Genomic DNA, 23,981 nt, shown 5'->3' with positions numbered 1-23,981 from the left:
ACAAAAACAACTTTAGACATTCATTTGACTTATGGCTTATTAACAATTTGCTGACTGTGAGCTTCTGTTTTAAGCATTTCTCTTTAGGATCACTAAGTTTACTATTACAGGTAAAAATATAGAAAGTGGTATGTCTCTCTATAAAAGTGGCTTTTGACATCCCGTGATAGAATCTCTCATCTGCAAACACTTAAGATTTGGACATGATAGTTATACAACTTAATTTATAAAAATTACTGCAAACAGCCAAGACCTCCCAGAGTTGAGGGTTAAAAGGGCCCAGGGATATGAGTTAATGCCACATAATACAGGAATATCACAATGGGATATATTTGGTAATTAGATTTATTTATTTATTTTTTAATAGTAAGTACAACCTTATATCAGCAGAATTTCACAGTAGACTTTTCAAGTATTTGATTTTTGGCTTATGATAATTACGTGTAAACCATTGCTTTGAGGGCTGTGTTCAACAATATGCAAAAATCACACTTGATTTAAGAACATTCATTTAATAATTTAAATTCTTCAGAAAAACATAAAAAATGAATTATCATTATATTGTAAACATGATCAATATAAATCTTAACCTATGAAAAAAGATCACAATCCCAAAAAGCAGCACAAATCCCACCTCCTTCAGAGGCAAATGAAAACAAAAATCAACAAAAACATATTAACAGAATTGACCTGTCAATTATAATAAGGGAAAGAGGAAACTTTTTAATAAGGATTATCCCTGGAAGGTTATAGCTCTGACAGGTAATGAGGTCCCTTTACATTTTCACTTGAAAATTCTGCAAAGGCTCATTTATGGTCCATTCAATTACACAGAGTTGGTCTTCTCAGGAAGCAACTTCCACTAGCAGTTCAAGAATGCTAGTTTCCACCTGCATTCGGAGGGTGCTGTATTAAAATCACAAGAAAGATACGTCATTAAAACTATAGGTAGAGACTTCACTTCTTCCAAGGACTCTCTTCTGAATACTACCATTTTTTAAATCTGCCCTTCAGCTGAGTTCCCTACACATTTATATACCCTGTCTATTATAGGAAAGAAGAGGAAACCTTCAGAATTCACAGTGAGGTCACTCTATAAAACAGTGACCACCGGACGCTGGGGTGGCTCAGTCGGTTGTGTCTGACTTTTTTTTTTTTTTTTTTTAAGATTTTATTTATTTGTTAGAGAGAAAGCACAAGCGGGGGTAGTGGCAGGCAGAGGAAGAAGCAGGCTCCTCACCAAGGAGAAAGCCCAACACAGGACTCAATACCAGGACCTTGGGATTATGACCCGAGCCGAAGGCAGACGCTTAACCAACCCAGGCATCCTGAGTGTCTGACTTTTGATATAGGCTCAGGTCATGATCTCAGGGTCATGGGATCCAGCCCCACATCAGGCTCTGTGCTCCACAGGAGTCTGTTTGAGATTCTCTCTCTCCATCTCCCCCTGCCCCTTCCCTCCTCACTTTCTTTCTTTCTCAAATAAATAAATACATCTTAAAAAAAAAAAAAAATGACCACCACCACCCAGATTAAGCCCCAAAACACACTAAAATAATTAAACTTACTGCTGCTTTCAAAGCTTGATCTAGATCATCGAGTAGGTCTTTTTTATCCTCTAAGCCCACAGAGAGTCGAATCAGTGTGTCACTAATTCCAAGGACATCTCGGTCACTTTTAGGCACTGATGCATGGGTCATGATTGCCCTGAAAGAAAGAATGAGCAAATCAGTATTACGGTAATGTATCGGTCTCAAATTACAATTATCTTCAGATTCTTCTATTCTAAATATCAAATTCTTCATATGCCTATAATTTTTCACAGGCAAAAAAATAAGGAATTGTGAAAATTTATCTTTTCTGGTCATTATTATAAGTGAAAACTAAGATCTTTTATCCTTTCTATACCATCAATATACTCAATCCAAACACCAAAGGAGCACTCCCAGGTAGAAGGGAAAAAGATAGCCTCCAGCTGTGGATTTTAACATCTGCCTGAATGAAGCCTTGGCCAGCAGTCATAGGCTCCACGACCAACCAGCTGGACTTGCATAAAAGGCCTGTTGGACCAAGAGCCAGACAGAAACTAATTCCTTCCTGATCAATGGATTAATTCAGAATGGCACCCTGTGAGGCGGATCGGAGAAAGACAACCCAGGAACACCACCAGTGGCAACCAGTGAGCATTAGGAATTCCAGCACATAACCCGTGAATGTAGAGGCCTGGAAGGATTTTCAGAACTAACTAGCAACTCATCATCATCATTAACATGTATAAAGGTAAAACACCTACTGGGGGTCAGGCACCATAGTAAGAACTGGGAAACCAAGAAAAACGAGATATTTTTCTTGATCCTACATAACAAAGCAGAAGGCAAAGACTATGACCATTCACAGAAGAGAATAGTCTACTGCACATGCCAAACAAGAAACGGACAGCAAGGAATGCCAGAGCTGAGAGGAGGCAGAAGACTCTGTGGGCGGAGGCTAAGGCACCATAGAGGAGAGGCCTGTAGTCTTATTGAGCCCTACGCACTTACACTGCCACCAACACTCATCCTTTCCGGGCACACCACCCGCAAAATCAATGCCTGAGCTGTTTTGCCTTATCTCTCTTCAGATCCATGGAGAGAAAATCTCAAATGTGGTCAACATAAATGAGTATCTTCTTTGATCACTCCACTAAAGTTGTACATGCCAACATCCTCCTTAAAACGTTCTGCCTTGGGCACCTGGGTGGCTCAGTCAGTTAGGTGTCTGCCTTTGGCTCAGGTCACGGTCCCAGAGTGCTGGGGATGCAGCCCCGCATCAGGCTCCCTGCTCAGTGGATAGTGTGCTTCTCCCTCCCTCTCTGCCCCTCACCCCACTCAAGTCTGCTTCTCCCTCTGTTCCTTATCTCACTTGTGCTCCCTCTCCTTTAAAAAATATATAAAATAAAGTAAAAAATGTTCTGTCTTTTCAGACTTTTAATTCCTCAAAAGAGAGTGTACTCATTGAAATAAGAACTTAGGTTCTGAGAGCAATAGACCTGCACATGAATCCTCTCCTTCACACACCAGCTATGTGGGCTTGTAAAAGTTACCTGTCCTCATAATGAATTTCTTGACCTAAAATCATAATAATAGCTATCACTTATTATAGGCTCACCATGAGGCAGGTACTGTACTCGTGTACAGTGAATGTATACAGTAAATGAATTAAGGCATTTGTTAATTAATTCATTTTTTTTTAATGAATAGAAGCTGGATATAACTCCCATCCCAAAAGTTTATCACAGTCATTAATGGAAGGAATATATATAAAGCCTTAGCAAGTACCTGGAATGTAATAGATGCCTAATAAAACATAATAATTCCTAATAGTAATTAACATTTATTGGGCCCTTAGTATGAATCAAGGCATTGGCTTAGGGATATTTTTTTCCCCGTGTTCCCATAACAAGCCTAAGAGCTGAGTAGTGTTATCCACATTTTACAACCATGGAACAGATGGAGAGAACATGTAACTTTTCTGAGGTTGCAGAGTTAATGTGCATTGTCGGGCTGGAAGACTAGCCCAGCGCACACTGGCTCTGCTTCTTCCATCCCCTATTGCTATTCTGTTCTCGTTGCAGCAGTTGGAAGTCACAGAATGAGGGTAACAGAAGAGACAAGCCCTGACCTAAATTCACTCGTCCACTGGCAGGCATTGGGGTGATGGCCTCGCTGGCTGGTACATCTGAGGGCCAAACAACTTTAAACCAAATCCCCGAAGAAATCAGGAGGTGTCGATTTTTAAGAGCACCTTAAAGTAATACACACTTCACGACTATGAAAAACAACCCAATTTCATATGCTGAGTGTGCCCTCTTGTGCAGCCAGACTTACTAGCAGGCGTCTTCTGAAAGACGCACAAAACCTATGTGTGTTATCTTAATCATCTGAGTAAGTCTTTGGGTATCATACATTCTTTTTTTTAATTTTATGTGAAATTGTCTGACTCTCCCAAGAAGCTGCAAACTACTATGAGAGAACAGCAAATGTGCCTACATTTTGGTAATCCCTGACAGCCCTCAACATACTGCTTCCAGAACATAGCTATTCCAGAAATGTTTATGAAAAGTAAAACACAGAAATTGAGAAATTGTCAAGTACTCTTGACAATTATTAGGTAATGATGTTAATTACTAGTGCGATATTTACAATACATGGGCAGAGTAACATCCTATAAAATCAGGATACAGCTCTGGAATGTTTGGTGGGACAGGTAATCCATAAATGGTAATTGTTATTTTAATTATTAATCCCATTCTGTGGATGAAAAAACTGTAGCTCAGGTGAGTAACTGACCTAGCAGGTCTCAAATCCAGATCCAGGCTGCTTTTACCTCCTCTCGTTGTTTCTATGAGAAACCTCAAGAGTTAAGTTGCTGACACATTTCTATGTGACATCTGAGTAATCAGCAAAACTTTCTGAGTTTTTATCTAGAAAATAAGCTGTTGGACCACTTGATCTCGGGCTACATGTTCTAACATCCTCTGGTGCTTTGATACAATTAGATGAACTGATTGGATCGGGAATACCAAGTTAGCTTTTGGGTCCATCTTGCGGATAACATGAAGCCATTCAAGGTGTATCCAGAGAACAGAAAATAAATGGATCTGGTGGCATCTAGTAGGATCCTCCTCTGACCGTCAAGGGCATGTGTCTCATCAGAGACACAGTCCCCATTTCCAACAAGTCTTGAAATCCGCCCTTCTAATAAAAGTTTCCAATCTCCCTTCCAGGGTGGAGTGGGATAGAACAAGTAGTCCCAGGTCAGAGGTCAGAGATCCTAAAATACAACTCTGCTGGAACTGCCTTCAGGCAGAACGGAAGAAAGCAAAATTGAGGAGGACACATACAACTCACCAAGATTTTATGAGGGTCTCCATTCTACTGGGTTAAGAGTCCATTCTGATTCAATAGCAGGATGCTATTCTTACTGTCAAATGTCTTGAATTACTCCTGATTTTACCATATTCCCCTCCAAACAACTATTAAAGCAGACATCAAAGTTACAACGCTGAGAAAAACAGAAATATACTCACGGAAGCTCAGCAAGACTTTCGTATCCTCCCAAGCTCTCTGCCAGAGTAAATAACTATGGTAAAGAAAACATTCATTTAGATCTTTCATTAAAGTAAAAACAAAAATATACAAAACTAAATGTTTTTCACAAAATGGCGCTGGACACGGGGTTAGAAATGGTGATAATGAAAAAAAGTACAATTTGGGCAAGAAACCCAGAGAAAAAATGAAAATAAAATCTGTAATACCGATGTCGCCAATTAGACATATGGTGTGCAAACTTTTAAAACATGACAAGTTGAGGAAGACGAATCTCTCATACCTTCCTGATTTGGCCCTCTACTTAAGTAATAATTAACATGAAACCTAAAACCTCAGAATTATTACATTTGAGACCTAGTTTTGCGGTTACCCTTTAAATAAAAATCTCTACAAGTCTACCAAGTTATATACACTTAATTGTTAAAATCTATCACTTACTAAATTAATACATCCATTTAACTTCCTCCTGGAGTAGGAAAAAAAACCCATTTTTGTATTTAGTGTTATAGTATCATAATTTTACAAATACTTTAAAATTACTCTCACACCTATATTTAATTAAATATACACTATCTTTCTGCTTTCAGTACAACTTTGAGATACCAGTAGATGCTGAGTAATCTGGCAGCAGCCTATGCGTTAGACCTCAGTAATTTAAAACTTTCTGTCGGGTGCCTGGGTGGCTTAGTCAGTTAAGTGGTTGCCTTCAGCTCAGGTCACAATCCCTGGGTCTTGGGATTCAGTGTGGCATTGGGCACCCTGCTCAGCGGGAAGCCTGCTTCTCCCTCTCCCACTCCCCCTGCTTGCGTTCCCTCTCTTGCTGTCTCTCTCTGTCAAATAAATAAACAAAATCTTAAAAAACAAACAAACAAACAAAAAACCCTCAGTCTGTTGCATGAGCTCTGCAAGCCCAGTGTATGGAGTTAATAAAGGCCTCTCTTCCGGGAACCCTGAGAGCCTCCAGCCAGTGTGAAAATCCAAACAAAGGCCTCCCTTCCTTCACCCCAGGCAGATGCAGCCTGGAGGGCACAGGGTTTGGAAAGCCATTCCTAGGCTGGATTTCAGAGCAGCCTTTGTGCAGTGCGCTAGCCACACATTACTTTGAAGTTTCACATAATACTGCATTTGGAAAAGGGGTTCCATTATTGATAAATCTGAAAACCAATGCATCAGGACAGTTGATCTCTCTCAGCCTGATGGTCGAAGGAGAGTTCAGTAAACAAACATACTCAGATGTCTGCTACCGCACCGAAGTCATTTTCCAACCTAAAGCATTTCATGATAAAGAGGTCTGAGGGTAGGACCTACAGATACAAAGACATGAACCTGAGCTGGGTGGAAAGGAGAGCTCATGAACTACTGTAATCTACCTGGCCGATTTAAAAACCTCTTTTGAAAGCATACCTTGAGGTTCTTGAGAAACGTCTGAGCGTGCTGAAGAGTGCCCTTAATATAAAAGGTAATCATCCCCGGGCAGCCTGTGCACTGACGCTTTGCCAGCTCATGCTGAGGATGAGAGGGTAGCCCTGTGATCATGAGGCATAATAAAAGTCTTATTTTAGAATCAAACATGTAATTTCATAACAAAAAAATTCCATGTGCCTAAAGCAAACTGCAAATAAGCCTAATAATGATGAGCTTTACACCTTGTCCACATCTCATGACTCATGATGCGTTCTAGCCCCTGTTTCTGGGTCTCTAGCTTCCTTCTGACCCATCTTTTCCATCCGCTCCATGCTCGAGCTACATCAACTAGCAGTACTGCACTTTGTCATCTCAGGACCTTTGTGCAAGCTGTCCCTTTAACCTGGAACATTCTACCCGCTGACTGCCCCTCTATTAATTATATTACTCTGTAATTTCTTGTTTAACATCTGTCTAATCCACCAGACTAGCTCCATGTGGAGAAATCCATTTCTTTTGTTAATAATCGGATCCCAGGTCGTAGTTCAAAGCTTGCTCCATTGTGGGCAAGTCATAAACGTTTACTGAATGAATCAGAATGCTTGTCCTTGTCCTTCTAAACAAATGCTTCCCATTCTTCAAGGCACAGCCCAAAACTTTTCTCCCTCACTCAATTCAAAATACATACAGTCAACAGACACATATGGCATTTAATCTCATATGTAGTTCTGTCTTGGCTTATCTAAGGTCCTTAAGGACAGGAATCAAACTTAATTCTCCTGTCCACCCTAGATCACATGACTAAAACCTCAAAGGGTTCAAAGTAACCATTTATTTAAGACCACACCACAATTTAATAGACTGGCCAAATAAATTCGAAGAGTAATACGTAAGTCTACCAAGGGCACATGAGTTGGCAGAGGTGAAAAAATTTGAAAAGGAATTAAGAGACCTTCAGGGGAATTTTGGTGTGTAAGTATCAAGTCTCAATTTGATTAGTATCTGATTAGTATCAAGTCCCAACCTAAAACAGATTAAAGAGCTAATGCAGAATGGCAGCCTGAAAAGACTATAAGCAAATCAACTAGAAAGTACAATGTTGCAATCGTGGAACAGGTAAACACAAGCCTTCAAGCTAAAGACCATGGCAGGAAGGTCTAATGCATAAAATCAATTTTCTAACATCCAAGCAGTCACTAGATTATAGGCAACACAAGGACACAGACCACATCTATCTTCTGCACCACCAGACCCACCACAGAGCCTGACACACAGCAGTGTCCAATAATACATGAACAACAAAGAAATACATAGAAGCAGCTACCTTACAACAGGTGTCATACATAAGATACTTAGGATAACCCATAAAATCCTAGTGTAAGCATATGTACTTAGAAATCATATCAACATTGGGGTACCCAGGTGGCTCAGTTGGCTGAGCATGTGACTCCTGATTTCAGCTCAGGTCATGATCTCAGGGTTGTGAGACTGAGCTCTGTGTTGGCTCTGGGCTCAGCGAGAAGTCTGCTGGAGATTCTCTTTCCTCCCTTCCTTTGCCTCTCCTCCCAACTTGTTCATGCTCTCTCTCAAATTAAAAAAAAAAAGAAAGAAAAAGAAATTATATCAACGTACCAGGATAAATAACCTTTTCTACCCGAGGATTAGATTCCAGAAACTGAGCAACTGCCATTCCATTTTCGAAATGCTTCTCCATTCGGACCTGGAGAGTCTTCAGACCTCGATTGCAGAGGTAACAGTCAACAGGGGAAGGAACTGCTCCAAGAGCTGAAAAATGAACATATGCTGGGTTAGTCTGAAAGGTGGGGAGAGACCCAGGAGATTCTCTCACTGCCTTTTCATTATAGTGACTCTGAGCAACGAGCTACAAAGGCCAGTGTTTGAGTTTCGGGGCGGGGGGGAATTATATAGCAAATCAGAAGCATGAGAATGAAGTGCTCAAAGAAATGGTCTTTTTTTTTTAATTATTTTTTTATTTTTATTTTTTTTTAGAAATGGTCTTTAAAATGAGGGGATAAGAAGATCCTGTAAACTAAACATGAACATAGTACGAACGTCTCCAACATGAACATAGTCCTTTCTATGATTTCCATTCAGTGACATACTACACACAGTTGAACCTTGCATTTCTTTGAACACGTAGAAAAAAAAGGCATTCAGCTCCTACTGTTACTAAAAGTTCTACCAACATTCTACAACATTCTATTTAGCTTCTGTCTAAAGCAGCCTAGGAATTACTTTGCCTCCATGATGTATACCTCACCTTAATGTTTTATAAATGAAAGGAATTTATCAAATAGTAAGTTTTGGTTTTCCTCCTCAGTGCCATCTTCTTCTTTTTTTTTTAAATTTTAATGCTTATTTCCTTTATTTATTTAATACTTATTTACTTTATTCCTAATTACGTTTATATCTTATCTGTCAAATCATAATGGTTAAACTAAGTATCTTCAAATAAATCCTTGCCCATACTTGAGATAACTAAACCATCTAAACAGGAAATGGTGTTTAGACATCTGTTGAAAAATGTTAATATTAATAATATTAATATTAATATTAAGTGCTATTTAAAGTTAACCACCATTCCAGATATAAAAGGTAGAGCATAAGAAAGCCATCATTCCAAATGTTTTATCTAAAGAAAAAAAATCTAGTAAGTCCAAAAACTAAAAAAAATCACATGGGCTTTATCCAATTATGGTCAAAATTAACATGGATTTGAAAATTAACAACACTCATCCCTTGAGTCATGTTGCAAAGCCCTGTTATGTTCTAACTATATTTTTATATCCTAATTTTTCTACTTTCCTTTAAAAACCAGAATCTTAGGCTGCCTGGGTGGCATAGTTGGTTAAGCAACTGCCTCAGCTCAGGTCATGATCCTGGAGTCCCGGAATCGAGTCCCACATCAGGCTCCCAGCTCCATGGGGCGTCTGCTTCTCCCTCTGACCTTCTCCCCTCTCATTCTCTCACTCTCTCTCTCTCTCAAATAAATAAAATCTTAAAAAAAAAAAAATTCTTGGGCGCCTGGGTGGCTCAATTGGTTGGGCGACTGCCTTCGGCTCAGGTCATGATCTCAGAGTCCTGGAATCGAGTCCCGCATTGGGCTCCCAGCTCCATGGGGAGTCTGCTTCTCCCTCTGACCTTCTCAGCTCTCATTCTCTCTCTCACAGTCTCTCAAATGAAAAAATAAAATCTTAAAAAAATAAATAAGAAATAAAAAAATAAAATAAAATAAAAACCAGAATCTTTCTCCTCCATTTCTCATTTCTTCCTAATTTAGTAGAATGTTATCACTTCATGACATCTAGTAGAACTACAAATATCAAATGTAGGCCCTCTGATAGGTTAAGGGGAATTCTGGACTTTTTAATACTTACAATTTTGTAAGAAACGGAGCCTATTATGGAGGGTCTCAGAATTAAGAGACACTAAGCCCATGACAACATCACTGTGGCCTAAAACAAAGCAAAAACATTTAAAGTTAAAAACAATGTATGTTTATTCTTCATTCTAAAAATTTCTAAAGTGTAACTTTCACTTGAAAAAAACTCTCTGGGAAAAAGTCCTATAAAATAAGTTTAAATAAACAGTATTTAATTTGATAGTACCAAAAGCTATAACTAACAATGAAATAAAAATCATATAAAAATTAAATGTTTCTTTTTAAGCTGTCAGTAGAATAAAACTCTTGAACTTTTTTTAGTAAATTTTAATCCTCTGATCATAAGTCATGAGCATAGTTTTGCCTGATATAAATGAAATCCCATATTTAACCAAAGTATAAATATTTTGCTTTCTACATGAGTCACAGAGAAAATGTTAATAGAAGAAAAAGGATCAAAATATCAAGCTCTGTGGTATTTTCATCTATCCATGGAAAGGAATACTCAAAGTATAGATTATGTATGTCTTACCATTCATGTATTTTGTTGCTGAATACATACAAATATCAGCTCCCAGAGCCAAAGGCCGCTGAAAGGAACAAAAGATTTTCATTTTAAATGGTAAATCACTTGAAAATATGCTTTATTACATGTCTATTTGCTATTGTAAATTTCATTCTTATTCTAACTTTTCAAAAATACATGCATCTTAAAATTTTCCAGGATCTCAACTGGTATGTTTCCCCTTCCCTTACCTACCAAATAAAAATAGAAAGCACTGGACCCAGTATTCAGTCCAATAGCACAAATTTTCTGGAAATAGCAGGTAAACTCAGGTCAACAGGTCTCCTGAGCTTTTTTCATTAGAGCAGTTGCTGGCTGGTCCTAAGGATATTACTAAATTTTATAATGCAGTTGCTGGCGTTTTATGACTCGGTAAACACATCAAGTAGCAGACATAAACACTTAGCAATTATTATGTCAAGTGAGTATATAACACGCTTGGATTTTTGATCATTAAAACCTGATAATGTATGTTGTGATTATTCATTAGATGTGCCATGATCTAGACTCTTAATTACTCTTATTATACTAGTTTTGCCAAGTGTAAAGTGACTTAGAAATTTTTTTGGACTATTTTCTCTCACCCAATTTTCCTGCAAATCAATCCTTTAGTCTTAAAATGTTTTTGTTTATAGTGAGAATTAGAGCTATAATCAACTTATTCACCAAAAAATATATTATCAACATCTTTCTATTTATATTTTCTTCTTCTTTTTTTTTTTTTTTTAAAGCAAGCTCTACGCCCATCACGGGGCTTGAAATCATATCAAGAGTCACAAGCTCTACTGACAGCCAGCCGGGAGGTTATTTATATTTTCTTTAAAAGAAAGTGTGTGTGCGTGTGTGCGTGCGTGTGTTTTAACCTCACCAGTCATTTAGTCTTTGGAAGGTGTTAAGATAAGGGACTATAGGACTTTCCATTTGGGGTGTTTCAAAAATAGGATGTTTTAAATCAGGTATTACTCATAGCACTCTCTACACAAGTGTCTGCGCATCTCCAAAGTGATGGAGTCAAACTAGAGAATGGTCTCTTCCAATGCTAACATTCTGTAAACTCTGTGGTCAAAAGAAAACAAAAAATGAAAACGAACAACTAACATCTGTTGATATAATTACGTGCTGAGAACCATGTTAAATACTTTATATATATCCCAGTGAAGCACTATACAGAATATTTTATCTAACTCAAGAAAATCAGTACTTTAAGATTCTCATTGTACAGATGAAGTAAAGGGAGGAAGAAAAACAAAACAGTGGTTGGTTAAGAATCTGACTCTTGATTCGGCTCAGGTCATGATCTCAGGATGGTGATATCGAGCCCCATGTTGGGCCCTGCACTAGGCACGGAGTCTGCTTAAGATTCTCTCTCTCCCTCTGTAACCCCTCCCCCAGCTTGCCCTCTCTAAAAAAAAAAAAAAAAAGAGGAAAGAAAAAAGAAAGGAAGGAAGGAAGGAAGGAAAGAAAAACAAAAACATCATTCAGATTAAAAAGCTGGTAGAACTAGCACTCACATCTAAATTATGGAAATACAGAGGTTCCACTCTCAAACTCTGAAATTTCATGATACTATGTCCATTCTGCCTTTTGTGACATTTATAGAAGACCCAGAAGATAAAAGGCAGGGAAGAAAGAGAACGTATCCAGTTTTTATGATGGTAAAATAATTAGAGGACCTTTTCAGAAGATCTACTGTATGGAACTAACACGTGTGGCCACTTTGGGACAACATGATTCTGATTAACTCAACTGGAATGAATCCAGATTGAAAGGAAGCAAACTGCAGTCCCTGGCATGCGGAAATGTGATGTGGGCTTCAGAAAGGTAGAAAAATTGGACCTATTTTAGTGACAGTAACCGGGTGGGACGGGGAGGAGGGAGGGCCGGGCCTGATGAGTAATCTGGACAGGCCCGGGCTAAAACAATTCATGCAATCTCTTTGGGAATATACAGGACTCACTGTGACTCAGCTAGACTAGCCCTAATCTGTGTTAACTGGTCTTTAATGTAAGTGGTATATGGGATAAGGAGTTGGGATAACTAATCTAAGAGAGAAAATCAGCTGGAAAAAATAGATGATGCCAGGAGATTTTCACTTGGAAACAGACTGCTTCAGCAGATACAAGAAGCACCCAGAGATATATCATGAGCCAAAGGTAGGTGGCCCATGAAGCTGTCTGAATGCAACATAGCCAGGAAATGTATCTGAGGAAAACAAAATAAAGGCGGTAGTGCCTTCTCAATAAAATGGAAGAAGGTGAAGAACAGATTTATACAAACTAAGGTAGCAGCCTGTGCCAACTGCAGGGACCCAAAACAAAGGAGGGGGGAATATAAACAACTGAGCTATAAACATCTGCCTAATTTAAGAGTAGCAGAAGATGAGCTGGGCTTTCAGGAATTCTGCAGAATAAAGGTAAAGTACAGGAAGTGTGATAAGAACGATCAAAAGGTAGAAGCAGGAAGGATACCGGGAGGAGAAGGTAAGCTCCTAACAAGGAGAGGAAACAGGGCTCCTTGGAGGAAAGAGAGAGAGAACATGTGGGGAAAGGGCAGACAACTAATCAATTATAGACAGATCCTCAGATGGTCTACCAAAAAGAACAAAATGGAAAGAAGCATCTGGAAAAAAGAGAAAAAAGAAAAGGAATGGAGGATGAATGGGAGGGTTTGAGGTGGGAAGAGATGTGGGGTGGGGTAGGTAGGAAAAGAGATAGTTTAAAAGGAGCAGTATAAAGGACTTGGTACTTATAGCTACAATGTGAAACAGGGAGTAGAAATTCCTAATACAAACAAGGTAAAGATAGAGAGAGCTGGGCACTGAGGGAAGTGAAACTAGAGAGGAGGAAAGTGGAGAAATAATACGTGTGACATACACTGAGATGTCATGCAGGATAGCTTTTATTTTCCTTTTCTCTGGAAGGTTAGCAAGGTTTAATTATATAACATGTACATTACATACATCATGTAATACATTCAAATATATATATTAAATTATATAGCCTAAGATTTCGTTATCTATTTTAATAATTTAATATTATATATCAATATATTTTAAAATAAACATAATATATGCATTAAGTATGTATGTTTTTCAGTCACATCATATATATAAAAAAATAACATAACTGATTAATAACAGCACATAAACATTAAAGTCCCAACTATCTATAAAGCACTGACAGATAAAAATCACATAATAAGGCCAGCTCTTTAGAGAGTTTCCATATCCTGAGAGAACTTAAAAGCTTTAATTAAGACAACATTTAAAACACACAAAGTCCCATACCAGATATGAACCTAGGGTTGGTTGAAGCAATATTAGTTAATGGTAGAAAAGGCCCAATTTTAATTCTTTGTCTAATCAATAACTATGGTTTGATTCCGTGAGTTTCAAAATGATTTTATGTAAACAAGTCTTTCCTTTCCGAGTTATGGGTATCTGTATTCTATTATTCATGCCCAAAAGAAAGTATTTTCATTTACCTGGAAATAGGCTGACATAAAAGTGTTATCCACGACCAAAATGATGTCACCATGTTTATGGACAGTATGTGCACAGGCTTCAATGTCAATCATCTTCAAGCTAGGGTTTGTGGGGGTTTCAATCCAAACAAGCTAAAAAATTCAATAGATAACAATAGTATATAAAAATATACCGCACCAATATACGCTTCATATATTGTAACCATCTGGCAGACTATACTGGAAGAGTGTGGGTGATGAAGTTGTAAAGGCTGAATCTGAATCCTAGCCCCCGTTAATTTCTGAGAGATCATAGTTAAATAACATACCCTCCATGTTCCTCAAATTTTATATCTGTACAACAGGGTTGATAATATTTCATAGAGTTGTTATAAAGACCAAATGAGATAATGTTATGTGTAAGAAGAAAAGTGCTCAAGTTAATTATTGTAATTACATTCCATTAAAACGAGGATGGATTTCAAAGACATAATTCATTGTCTAGGAATTTTCTCAAAGGTAAATAACACAGAACAGCCTAGAATTTTCATTAAAGAGAACTATCCCTTCAATGCCAAACATATCCTCAGTATTAACTTAAAAATGCCAGATGCATTAGAAACTATAAAATAAGTACCCAGAACTTGAAAAGCATGGTTTTAAAGTGGGCAGGAGAGAAGGTACACACAACAGAAAACCTAGTCACAGCTCATTTAAGAAAGAGACAGTATCATATCCCAAAACCTAGCACAACTCAGGCACATAGTAGATGCTTGACAGTGACTGAAAAGATCAAAGAAAAGAACAGAATTCTGTTTGTTAAACAGGATGCCACTGTATTGAATGACATTACCTACAGCTTTCTTTTTTAAAGGGTTAATGCTTCTTTATTACTATACAAATGAGCAAGATATCTAGTTGAATATTCTTCCTACTCTAGAGTCTGCTGTAGAAAAGATAAGGTAATTAATGCATATTCTACAAGAAATGAATTATTTTAAAATTATCTATAAAATTTATAGATAATTTAAAATTATCTATAAAAAATTATTTCTGGGTAAGAATCTATTATTCATATTCATAATAAAATAATTAAAATAGAAATAATAAATATAAAGTTGATTTTACAGGGACTTAAAAAATCTACTTCATATGATGAGGCAGATATTTCAGGGGGAAAATAATGTATTAATTCAAGTCAGTAAAGAGCCACTACATAAAGTTCTGTTGACAAGAATTAACATACTCACAATTTGCTTTCCTCCCTTAGACTCAGACCAGCTATTTTAATAAGTATCTTTTCTCCTAAGCAAGATAAAAAACAAGTTCCTTTGAAAACAAACCTTAATCACTCAAAGCTCACCCTGTGTTAATCTTCAAAGTAATTATTTGTGTGAGCAAAGGTTTTCATTTCTTAGCATTCACTACAACATCATCTTGAATACAATTCAAACCTTTTAATCATTAGTAAAAAGTTGGAGAAGGCTGACTTATAAAAGACACTGGTCCTTCTTTTACCCATGCAGAATTTCAATGAGGCCCCAAGAAAGAATATCACATATGCCATTCACTCAGACACAAAACACCTTCCGGTGGCATGCAAGCTTCCCAGGACGGAGGCTAAAGATTGCTTGTGGCCCATTCTCTACTTGTAACTATTATTTTGTTGAAGTATGGCTTAGAATTCTTAAAAAACCAGTATGCTTAGAGTCTGGGGTCTTGGCAAGCTTCCTTTTCTGCAACCCAATCTCTGGGATGATTTCTGTAACCAACACCAGCGTGGTAATGCAGTACAGAATCATATGCTTTTGAAAACCATTTTTTTTCCAGTTATTATGAGTTGGGTACTGTACTAAGCATTTCATACGCCTTATCTCATGTAATTTACACAACCACCTTTCTATAAAGCAAGTGCAATTATCCCCATCTTGCAGAAGAAAGTGAGACTTTGGTTAAATAATTTGCCCGTGAACATACACCAACTGACACAGAATTAGAACTTGGATCCTGCTCTGGAATTCATGGACCCAACCATTCTGCAGGAATATTCTGGAGAAGCCAGACCGATCTTAATCCTGTTGATGGTTTCCAATGGCTTCTAATAAAATGTATTATTCACATTTAAGTTATGTTCTCCAGTGAACAGAATGATTAAAAAACAACAACAACAAAAAAAACAAGCAACAACAACAACAACAAAAAACCCAGCACACACAAAACAGACAAAACTGAAAACTGAGTTACCTTGGTTTCTGGTGTAATGGCTGCCTCTAGCAATTTGGTTTTGGAGCAATCAACAAAAGAAATCTTTAATCCAAATTCAGTTGCCACCTGCCTGAAGTACCTGTTTGTACCTGAGGCAGAAAAAAAACAGACAAAATAGGAAGGACATGGTACTGAGAAATGTTCATTCCTTACTGGTATAAATACTTTAAAAACATAAGGAAGTGTCAATCACCAATAAAAGTACAACTAACAGAAATTCTACCTTGGTTAAATCATTTGGCTATCTTGTATAGTAAAGAATATAAGGCTCGGAGTTTAAACTGGAAGTTAAAGAGTCCAATAAAATATACCTGATATCCACACTAAATGACATGAAGCAGAAACGTTTCTGAAAACCTACAATTTCTGCTCTTCACACATTAAGTGGCATGTTCCCCAATGGTAATTTATATTAACAATTTCTTCCTAGCACTCAAATTTAAAATAAATGAACTGATGTCAATAAAATATTAAAAATAAATTTTTAGTCTGATTATATTTTGGCAATAGAAAAACTGGTTATTATTCTTTGTAATCTCTCAATCTTTTTGTTATGTGGTTCTAAAGCTTTAATAGTTAAATGAGGCAATGTAAATCAAACAACTACAGTTTTATGGTGAAAAGAGAAATCATTCAACTTAGAACTAATTTCTCTTATAAACACTGTTCTGGATTTGATTTTTACACAGGCAAATTTAAGGGAAAAATTGTTCTTATTGATAGCTAACCAAAAAAGAAAAGGAAAAGGAAAAATACTCCATGATCAAAGATATATACTGAACTTTTGATGCTGTAGACTGACCCTAGATAATATGATTGAGAAAGAATGTAAAGAATTATAAAAAATCAACAGCAATTTTCAAGATTTTGTATCTGTGTGTGTCATGAGGTTTTCATAATGCACTATAAAAGTAACTAAAGGTATGTTACTTCTATTCAACAATCTATGATTCAACTATCATAGGGAAACAACGATAAATACAAAGCACTCTGCAAATGTCTAAGAGGTTAAAATGACTACTAGGAGTCTCTTATTTCAAGGAACTTACAGATTTAACTCTTTGTTAATAGAAGATAGATAAAATGATAATATTCTAGAAATCACGTTTTAATTATTTGAAAGCATTTGTTATATATATATACGTACGTATATTAACAAATTTTTTTGTTATTGATCATAAAAATCAGTATTGCTTAAAGGTAAGGGCAACCCATCTTCTTTACCTTCCCCCTCACCACTTTAAATAACTTGCATTTAAACTGTTTAGAATGGAAGTTCTTAAATTTGGATCCATGATGGACTTCAAGGGGTGAGACCCCTTACCCCTTGACCCTATAATTAAAATGATAAACACTGGGTGTAGTCTTAAGCACACTTTTCTACTTTTGGGGGAAAGGGGTCCATACTTTCAACAGATTTTTCAAAGGTTCACTAAAATCCAAAGCGTATAAATGTGTTGGGAAGATAGAGGGATGGGTAGAGGTAATCTCTTTGAGAGTGACCTGGGTTATAGTTCCTTTTCACTGCAGGCAAAAATTTTAAGTAACACTAGAATACTCTCTCTTTAGATACTATCTTCTCTGGAGTAGGATATATTTGAAAGTTGATCAGGTCCAACACCCTCACTCCAGCAGTTTAAATAAAATTATTAGTAAACAATCTCTCTTACAGGCCAATTCTAGAACATAGACGCTAAATGTTTATGCTCTTCCTTTATCAAGTCTGGGCCAACACGGAGGTGTCCATCACACGTTTAAAAGATAATAAATAATCAATAATCCTGGCAACATTGTTAATATAATTCAGGACCCACTTTACTGTCTTTAAAATATCAGCTGACACAAACATGCATGAGAGAGGTCACCTACCTCCATACACATCATCCATACAAATAATTTGGTCTCCTGCTTTTAAGAGATGGGTAATAGTCACAGTGGCAGCTAACCCTGAAGCAAAGGCCAAGCCTAAAATAAAAGCCAAGTTAGAGTAAGCCAAAAAAGTCAAACCTCTGGGTTGAAAAACACCAACAGAACTTCCTTGTGTTACTTTATGTTGTTCTCTCTGGACATAAGGACAGCCATCACTACTGAATCATGAGAAGTCCCCTGATGAAAATACAGTGGACAACTCCCCCTTTCTATTTCAAAACTAAAATATCTTTAAGAGAAAAACCATGTAATTCTGCTTTGGTGATAACATTTCTCTGAAACGCTTCAAAGAAATTTTGTTTTTTTTTAAAGATTTTATTTATTCACTAGAGAGATGAAGCACAAGTAGGCAGAGCAGCAGGCGGAGGCAGAGGAAGAAACAGGCTCTCCGCTGAGCAGGGAGCCCGATGTGGGGCTCGATCCCAGGACTCTGGGATCATGACCTGAACTGAAGGCAGCCGCTTAACCAACTAAGCCACCCAGGTGCTCCAAAGAAATAATTCTTTACAAAATTCTGAGATTAAAGGCCAACTGCCAATTCAATTACAGTTTAAAAACAACAAACTTTAAACAAAATTTCAAACCTGAGGAACAGAGCTATGGTATGATTCACTCATTAACTATATGGATAGCCAATTGAGCAAATATTTTAATAAAACTCAAAATCTGACCTGGGATGCATCTGGCAAATTTTAAATTTTGTTTTTAAAAATTTTTAAGTGTGGAATCTCCTTTAAACAAGTATGATCTCAAAATCTCTTACAGAATAAAAATAATGAAAACAATTTAAAAAGAACCATCTGGCATTGTGTACATTAAACACTATAAAAGAAAATATCCTGACAAAATATCAATGCATCACCTTAATGATAAAAATCACCTGTGACTGGTAGAAGGGATAATTCAATTAACTTGAAAAATGTAATTCTTATAAAATCTTCTCAGAAAAGTTGAGGTCAGAATTACAGTTCTCTACTCAGCACATCTGTAGTCTAATGGTAAATTTATATAGAAGGCTAAACTTAATTTAATTTTTAAAAAGATTTTATCTATTTATTTGAGAAAGAATGAGTGTGAGGGGGGTAGGGTCAGAGGGAGAAGCAGACTCCCCACTGAGCAGGGAGCACAATGTGGGACTCAATCTTGGGACTCTAGGATCATGACCTGAGCAAAAGGTAGTCGCTTAACCAACTGAGCCACCCAGGTGCCTCTAGAAGTCTAAACTTTAAACCCAGTTAAAAACAATTGTGTTTTCTGGAGCCCACTTGAAAAAAAATGTCTGCCATATGAATACTCAGCCTTTACACCTTCTGCAGGGAATGATGATCTCTCTACAGTACTAAATTACAGAAGTTTAGTGTTCAAAAAGAACTCCCCTCATCTAAAACAAAAGACCAAACTCCCCAAATCCCCCAAAATCCACATGAACATTTCTAACCCCAGCATTCTCGCTATGAGAAAATTCCTAAGACACATTTTCTCTTCACTATTCTATCCTCATTCAGTATCATTCATATAAAAAATATGAGGATGATTTAACAGTAATCCACTCCCTTCATGAAAAAAGATTCAAGGGGTTAATCCCTAATCTCTAAGAAGGACACCGGGTAAATGTTCTTTGAGAACACCGGGTAGTGTTCTCAAGCATTATCAGGTAAATGAACCAGAGTATCAGAAAGCTTATATTCTCAGTAGTGTTATAAAACTGTTAATATTTATCTATTTATACTGACACCTTCAGATGAAGAGTGGATTTACATGAATACTAAATGGCAAATTTGGTCATTTTCCCTCTATTCATATTTATTTTTACCTAAGAATTACATATTTGCATATTATATCATCTATGGGACCTTGGACAAAAATTTCAAAGTCTTGGTAAAATAAAAGTTTTGAACTAGCTAATTCTTATTCCTTTCCAATTCTAAATTCTGTCCCTCTCTGATTTTGTCTGTACATGTAAGAATGGGTTCTCGACTTCACAGACTGGAATGGAAATCACTTACTGTACTTGGCCCCATCCAGTGCTGCCACTGCTTTTTCCAAGCAGTTCCTGGTGGGGTTTCCAGAACGGCTATATTCAAAACCCTGAAGAAAAGAAGTTAGAGTTTATCCTAAGAGATTTAAGCTTATTTTTCAGAGTCCTAACATAGACACCTCAACAACTAGAGGTTCATCCTATGATAATGATTTTCTACTATTTACTTATGACATGTCTTGCCATTAAATAGGAGCTTAACATGTCTGCCTTCAGCTCAGATCCCAGGGTCCTGGGATCAAGTCCGCATCAGGCTCTTTGCTCAGTTCGGTGCCTACTCTCCCTCTGCCCCTTCCCCCTGCTAGTGCATTCTCTCTTTACACTGAAGTCCACCAGCCTGTTTTAGAATTCTATTAGGCGCCCCCTATGAGCTGTATGCCAAATAGGTAAGTTACTTAACCTTTCCTAAAGTCAATCTCAGTACCTATAAAATGGAATAAAATACAAAAAAACCAATTTATAAAATTGTTATGATGATAAAATTATACAATGTATAATGAATTCTCTACTCATTTGAGCCTGGCACATGCTAACTACTAGAGAAATCGTTGTTTTTATTATTAGGATTATTATTATGTTAGACTCACCTTTACCCATTTAGCCAGGGGGACATCACAAAAAGGGAATCACTAGAGCCTACAGAGTAAACTTACTTCTAACCTGTATTTCATTTCCTAAGAAATAAATGATACAAGTCCTGTTTAACACCCTACAGGAAACTATGAACAGATCCTACAAATGCTCGAAGTTTAGATCTTGGCTCTACAAAAGCAACAAAACATAGACAGTAATTCTTGGCAAAGTGGCTATACACAATTTTTTAAACTTCACTCTCTTTACATTTACCATACTAGGAGTATTCAGTCAGTCATTTTATTTAATACTCATGGTCAGGAAAGTGAAGCAAAATGTTATAGGGAACATCGGAACCAGTAGTCAAACCTAGGATTTAAACATTGACTAAAAATGCTATAGATTTCTCCCCATGCCTCATATAGCGCATAACAAAACACAACAACCACTTTTTACACATTGGTTCTGATTTGGGAGCTCCTAGTATTTTATATATACACACACACATATATATATGTGTGTATGTATATATATAAACAAATAATATATATTATATATTATTTATTATTATATTATTAATATGTATTATACATTATTTATATATATTTATATATATATTTAACTCAGATATGTATATTTAAAGTTGGGTTTCTTTGTTTCCTTGTTTTTGACAAACTTAGTAGACATATTTTATAGGGTTCCAGGATATCCTCATCCCTCCATCACCATTACCTCCTTGATGTGACCTGTACTCCCCAGAGAGAAAAAATCTGCTTGGATTCATGTGGCTACGGCCACTGAAAGGCACCCATGTTTCCGTAATTATTCACTGCAGAGATTTAACTCTGGGGTCGGGGAGAGGCATATTTCAGTGGCAAATTCCCACCCCTTGCCCATTCAATGGCTTTCCAAATGGAATAGGAGTAACAGATGCTTCTCTTCAGCTCCTCAGATTCTCTTTAATGCTCTTCACTGAGTTTTTAAAGGTACTAAGGGGTGTCTGGTACTTAGATTTTACCACCCCTGTTGGCTCTCTGAAAATGTTTTGTTTTTTTTTCCTCTGAAAATATTTAATTACTAATGTCTGGTTAAATGGTTAACTTTTGTACCAAAAGCTAAAGCTTGGACAGTCACACGTTCACAAAACCCTATACCAGCAACAGCCTGCAAGCTTGGAAAACAGGCTGTGTACACATTTTGATTCCAAAATGCAGTAACTTAGAAGCCCTTAGAATTCCTAAACCAGCCCTTTAGAGCTGTACCTCACAAAACAAAGGGCTACATTTAAAAGAATCTTCCTTGACTTATGTAACAACAAACTAAAGAGGTTTTTGAAGTATAATCAAAGCTTTGGACCTACAAAGTTCCTTGAACTGATTTCCTTGAAAGCTAGCAACTTTTAAGTACTCCAAGATCCCATCAGTGTGTTGCCAAAAGGGATTAACAAAAACTGTTCTATCGAAACCTTAGAAGTCATTTATCTACAACTCAAGGTCAGTTCCTTTTGTATAAAAAGTGTGTAACACCAGTCCTGCCCTCTGACCTGGTTGCTGTGAGGATCAAATGGGAAAAGGTGTAAATGGGAACACTGTGAAATACCGGAACTACTGAGCAATGACAATGTACCATAAAGCTTAACATATACATCAACAATTTATGTAGTAGGTACTGATTAACCCCATTTACTCAGGATTAACCTAAGGCTTGGATAGGTTAAGCAACTTGCTCAAGGTCACCCAGATCAGAGGAGGTGGTGTCAGAATTCAAACCTAGCCCCTCTGACTAGGTGATTTGTGCTCTTAACCACCAAGCCACACTGCTTAAATGATGCAATGGGTTAGACTATTACTAGTATTATTGGAGTATAGCAGAGTGTAGTCTAATGCCTAAGAGGAGGGTTCTAGAGCAGGTTGGAATCCCAGAGAGTACACATACCATCTGACATAATGCATGTTAAGTCTGTATCTAGCCCACAGCAAGTAAATCACTATTAATAACAACAGTACAGCCACTGGGCATGATCTTGATTCTAGGTGAGGTATCAGATCCTGAGAGTTTTTTTTTTTTTTTTTTGGACTCCCTACATGTCTTTATAATTTTTGCTGCTAAAGGTAATTCAACAAAGATAGGACCCTCAGTTTTGAACCGCAAATTTGCCAAAATTACATGAATTTCAGTTCCAAATCTATATGGCAAGTTGGACAAACTGTTCCTTCCAGTTCTGCTTATCAAAAGAAATGTGATCACTGGACCAGAGAATACGAAGATTTAGTACAAGGAATATTACGGGTGTAGTAAACAACCGTTTGGGGTGCCTTCCTGATGTATAAACCACCTTACAAATTACTTGCATGCCTTTTATTGTATAAGCCATCTCTCTTTACCCGCCCAAACCGGCCCCACCCCCCACTTTCCCAGCCTGCCCCAGCTCACCGAGTGCTGGCCGGGAGCCTCTTGCTTGAACGTGGTGGACAGTGAGATGGGGGGCACTACAGCCTGGGAGGTCCATTGCTCCGGTTCCTGGCCCACATGGATAGCCTGCGTGGCGAAATGTGGGAAGCGAGGCTGGAAACCATACGGGGAGGCGTCTTTTTCCTGCATGCTGAGCTGCGAAGGATGGAAAGAGAAAAGAGCGAGGAAGAGAAAACTAGAAACTGTTGCGACAGGGCCTGAAAGGGACACAAGAACCAAGAGTACGGGCGCTAAAGACACGCCACCCCGCCGGCAGCGCGGACAAAAGCCGTACTCCCGGACTCAGTGGCTCCGACTTTAGTAGCCGGCCGGCTGGTTTGCGTTCGCCGCAGGCTGAACCAGCGAGACCCAATGAGCGAAGGCCCCGACGCGGCCCCCGTTCCTCATTGGCCGGAAGCGGAGGCGTTGCCTGGAGCGTCGCTGGGACCGCCCTTCCCGGTGGCGACAGTGGAGTGAAGCGGGAGTCTGGGTGTCCATGTGGCGTGGGTCCCCGCAGGCGAAATTCCTGAGTCCCGGCCGTGGGGGGGGAGGCTGCCGTGCTCGCTCCGGTGGGCCACCCCGGCGTCTGGGTGACCTCAGGCCGGAGGTTCGCCTGAGACACGGAGAAAGGCGGGCTTGGTGTTGAAACCGAGTAACCTTGTAAACAGGCCACACAAATAGCCTCCTCTTACTGTAGCCAGTGTCCCTGACCCCTGCCCCCAACCCCCTTTGTCCTGAGGGCGGTGCCGACCGACGCAAGCAACCAAGTGGCGATTTGTAGGAAGCCCGTGGCACAATCTG

At 38.0% G+C, this 23,981-nt stretch overlaps 1 protein-coding gene across 1 annotated transcript; it reads right to left on the bottom strand.

The window, feature by feature from the left end:
* Window positions 1-312: 312 nt before the first annotated feature.
* On the bottom strand, window positions 313-23,754 carry LOC111143199 (cystathionine gamma-lyase). Its single transcript, XM_022496746.1, has 13 exons — window positions 23,696-23,754; window positions 23,163-23,336; window positions 20,125-20,206; window positions 18,059-18,154; window positions 16,169-16,278; window positions 13,946-14,077; window positions 10,430-10,487; window positions 9,893-9,970; window positions 8,127-8,279; window positions 6,495-6,616; window positions 5,069-5,121; window positions 1,569-1,707; window positions 313-906 (listed from the first exon to the last, which is right to left on the bottom strand). The coding sequence occupies exons 2-13, from the start codon at window positions 23,328-23,330 to the stop codon at window positions 880-882; spliced, it is 1,218 nt and encodes a 405-aa protein (XP_022352454.1). The 5' UTR covers window positions 23,331-23,336; window positions 23,696-23,754; the 3' UTR covers window positions 313-879.
* Window positions 23,755-23,981: the final 227 nt, after the last annotated feature.

This window comes from Enhydra lutris, unplaced genomic scaffold (assembly GCF_002288905.1).
Source record: "Enhydra lutris kenyoni isolate GAN:26980312 unplaced genomic scaffold, ASM228890v2 scaffoldscaffold9, whole genome shotgun sequence".
In the NCBI taxonomy this organism is placed as follows: Eukaryota; Metazoa; Chordata; class Mammalia; order Carnivora; family Mustelidae; genus Enhydra; species Enhydra lutris.
This window is presented reverse-complemented; position numbering and strand designations above follow the sequence as displayed.

Bases quoted from the DNA above. Each gene is read 5' to 3' on its own strand.
- LOC111143199 (XM_022496746.1), bottom strand. From the start codon at position 23,330: ATGCAGGAAAAAGACGCCTCCCCGTATGGTTTCCAGCCTCGCTTCCCA. The intron at 16,279-18,058 runs GTAGGTGACCTC...TTTCTGCCTCAG, and splicing joins TATGGATGATGTGTATGGAG to GTACAAACAGGTACTTCAGG. The intron at 10,488-13,945 runs GTAAATGAAAAT...TGTTCCTTTCAG, and splicing joins TTATGTCAGCCTATTTCCAG to CGGCCTTTGGCTCTGGGAGC.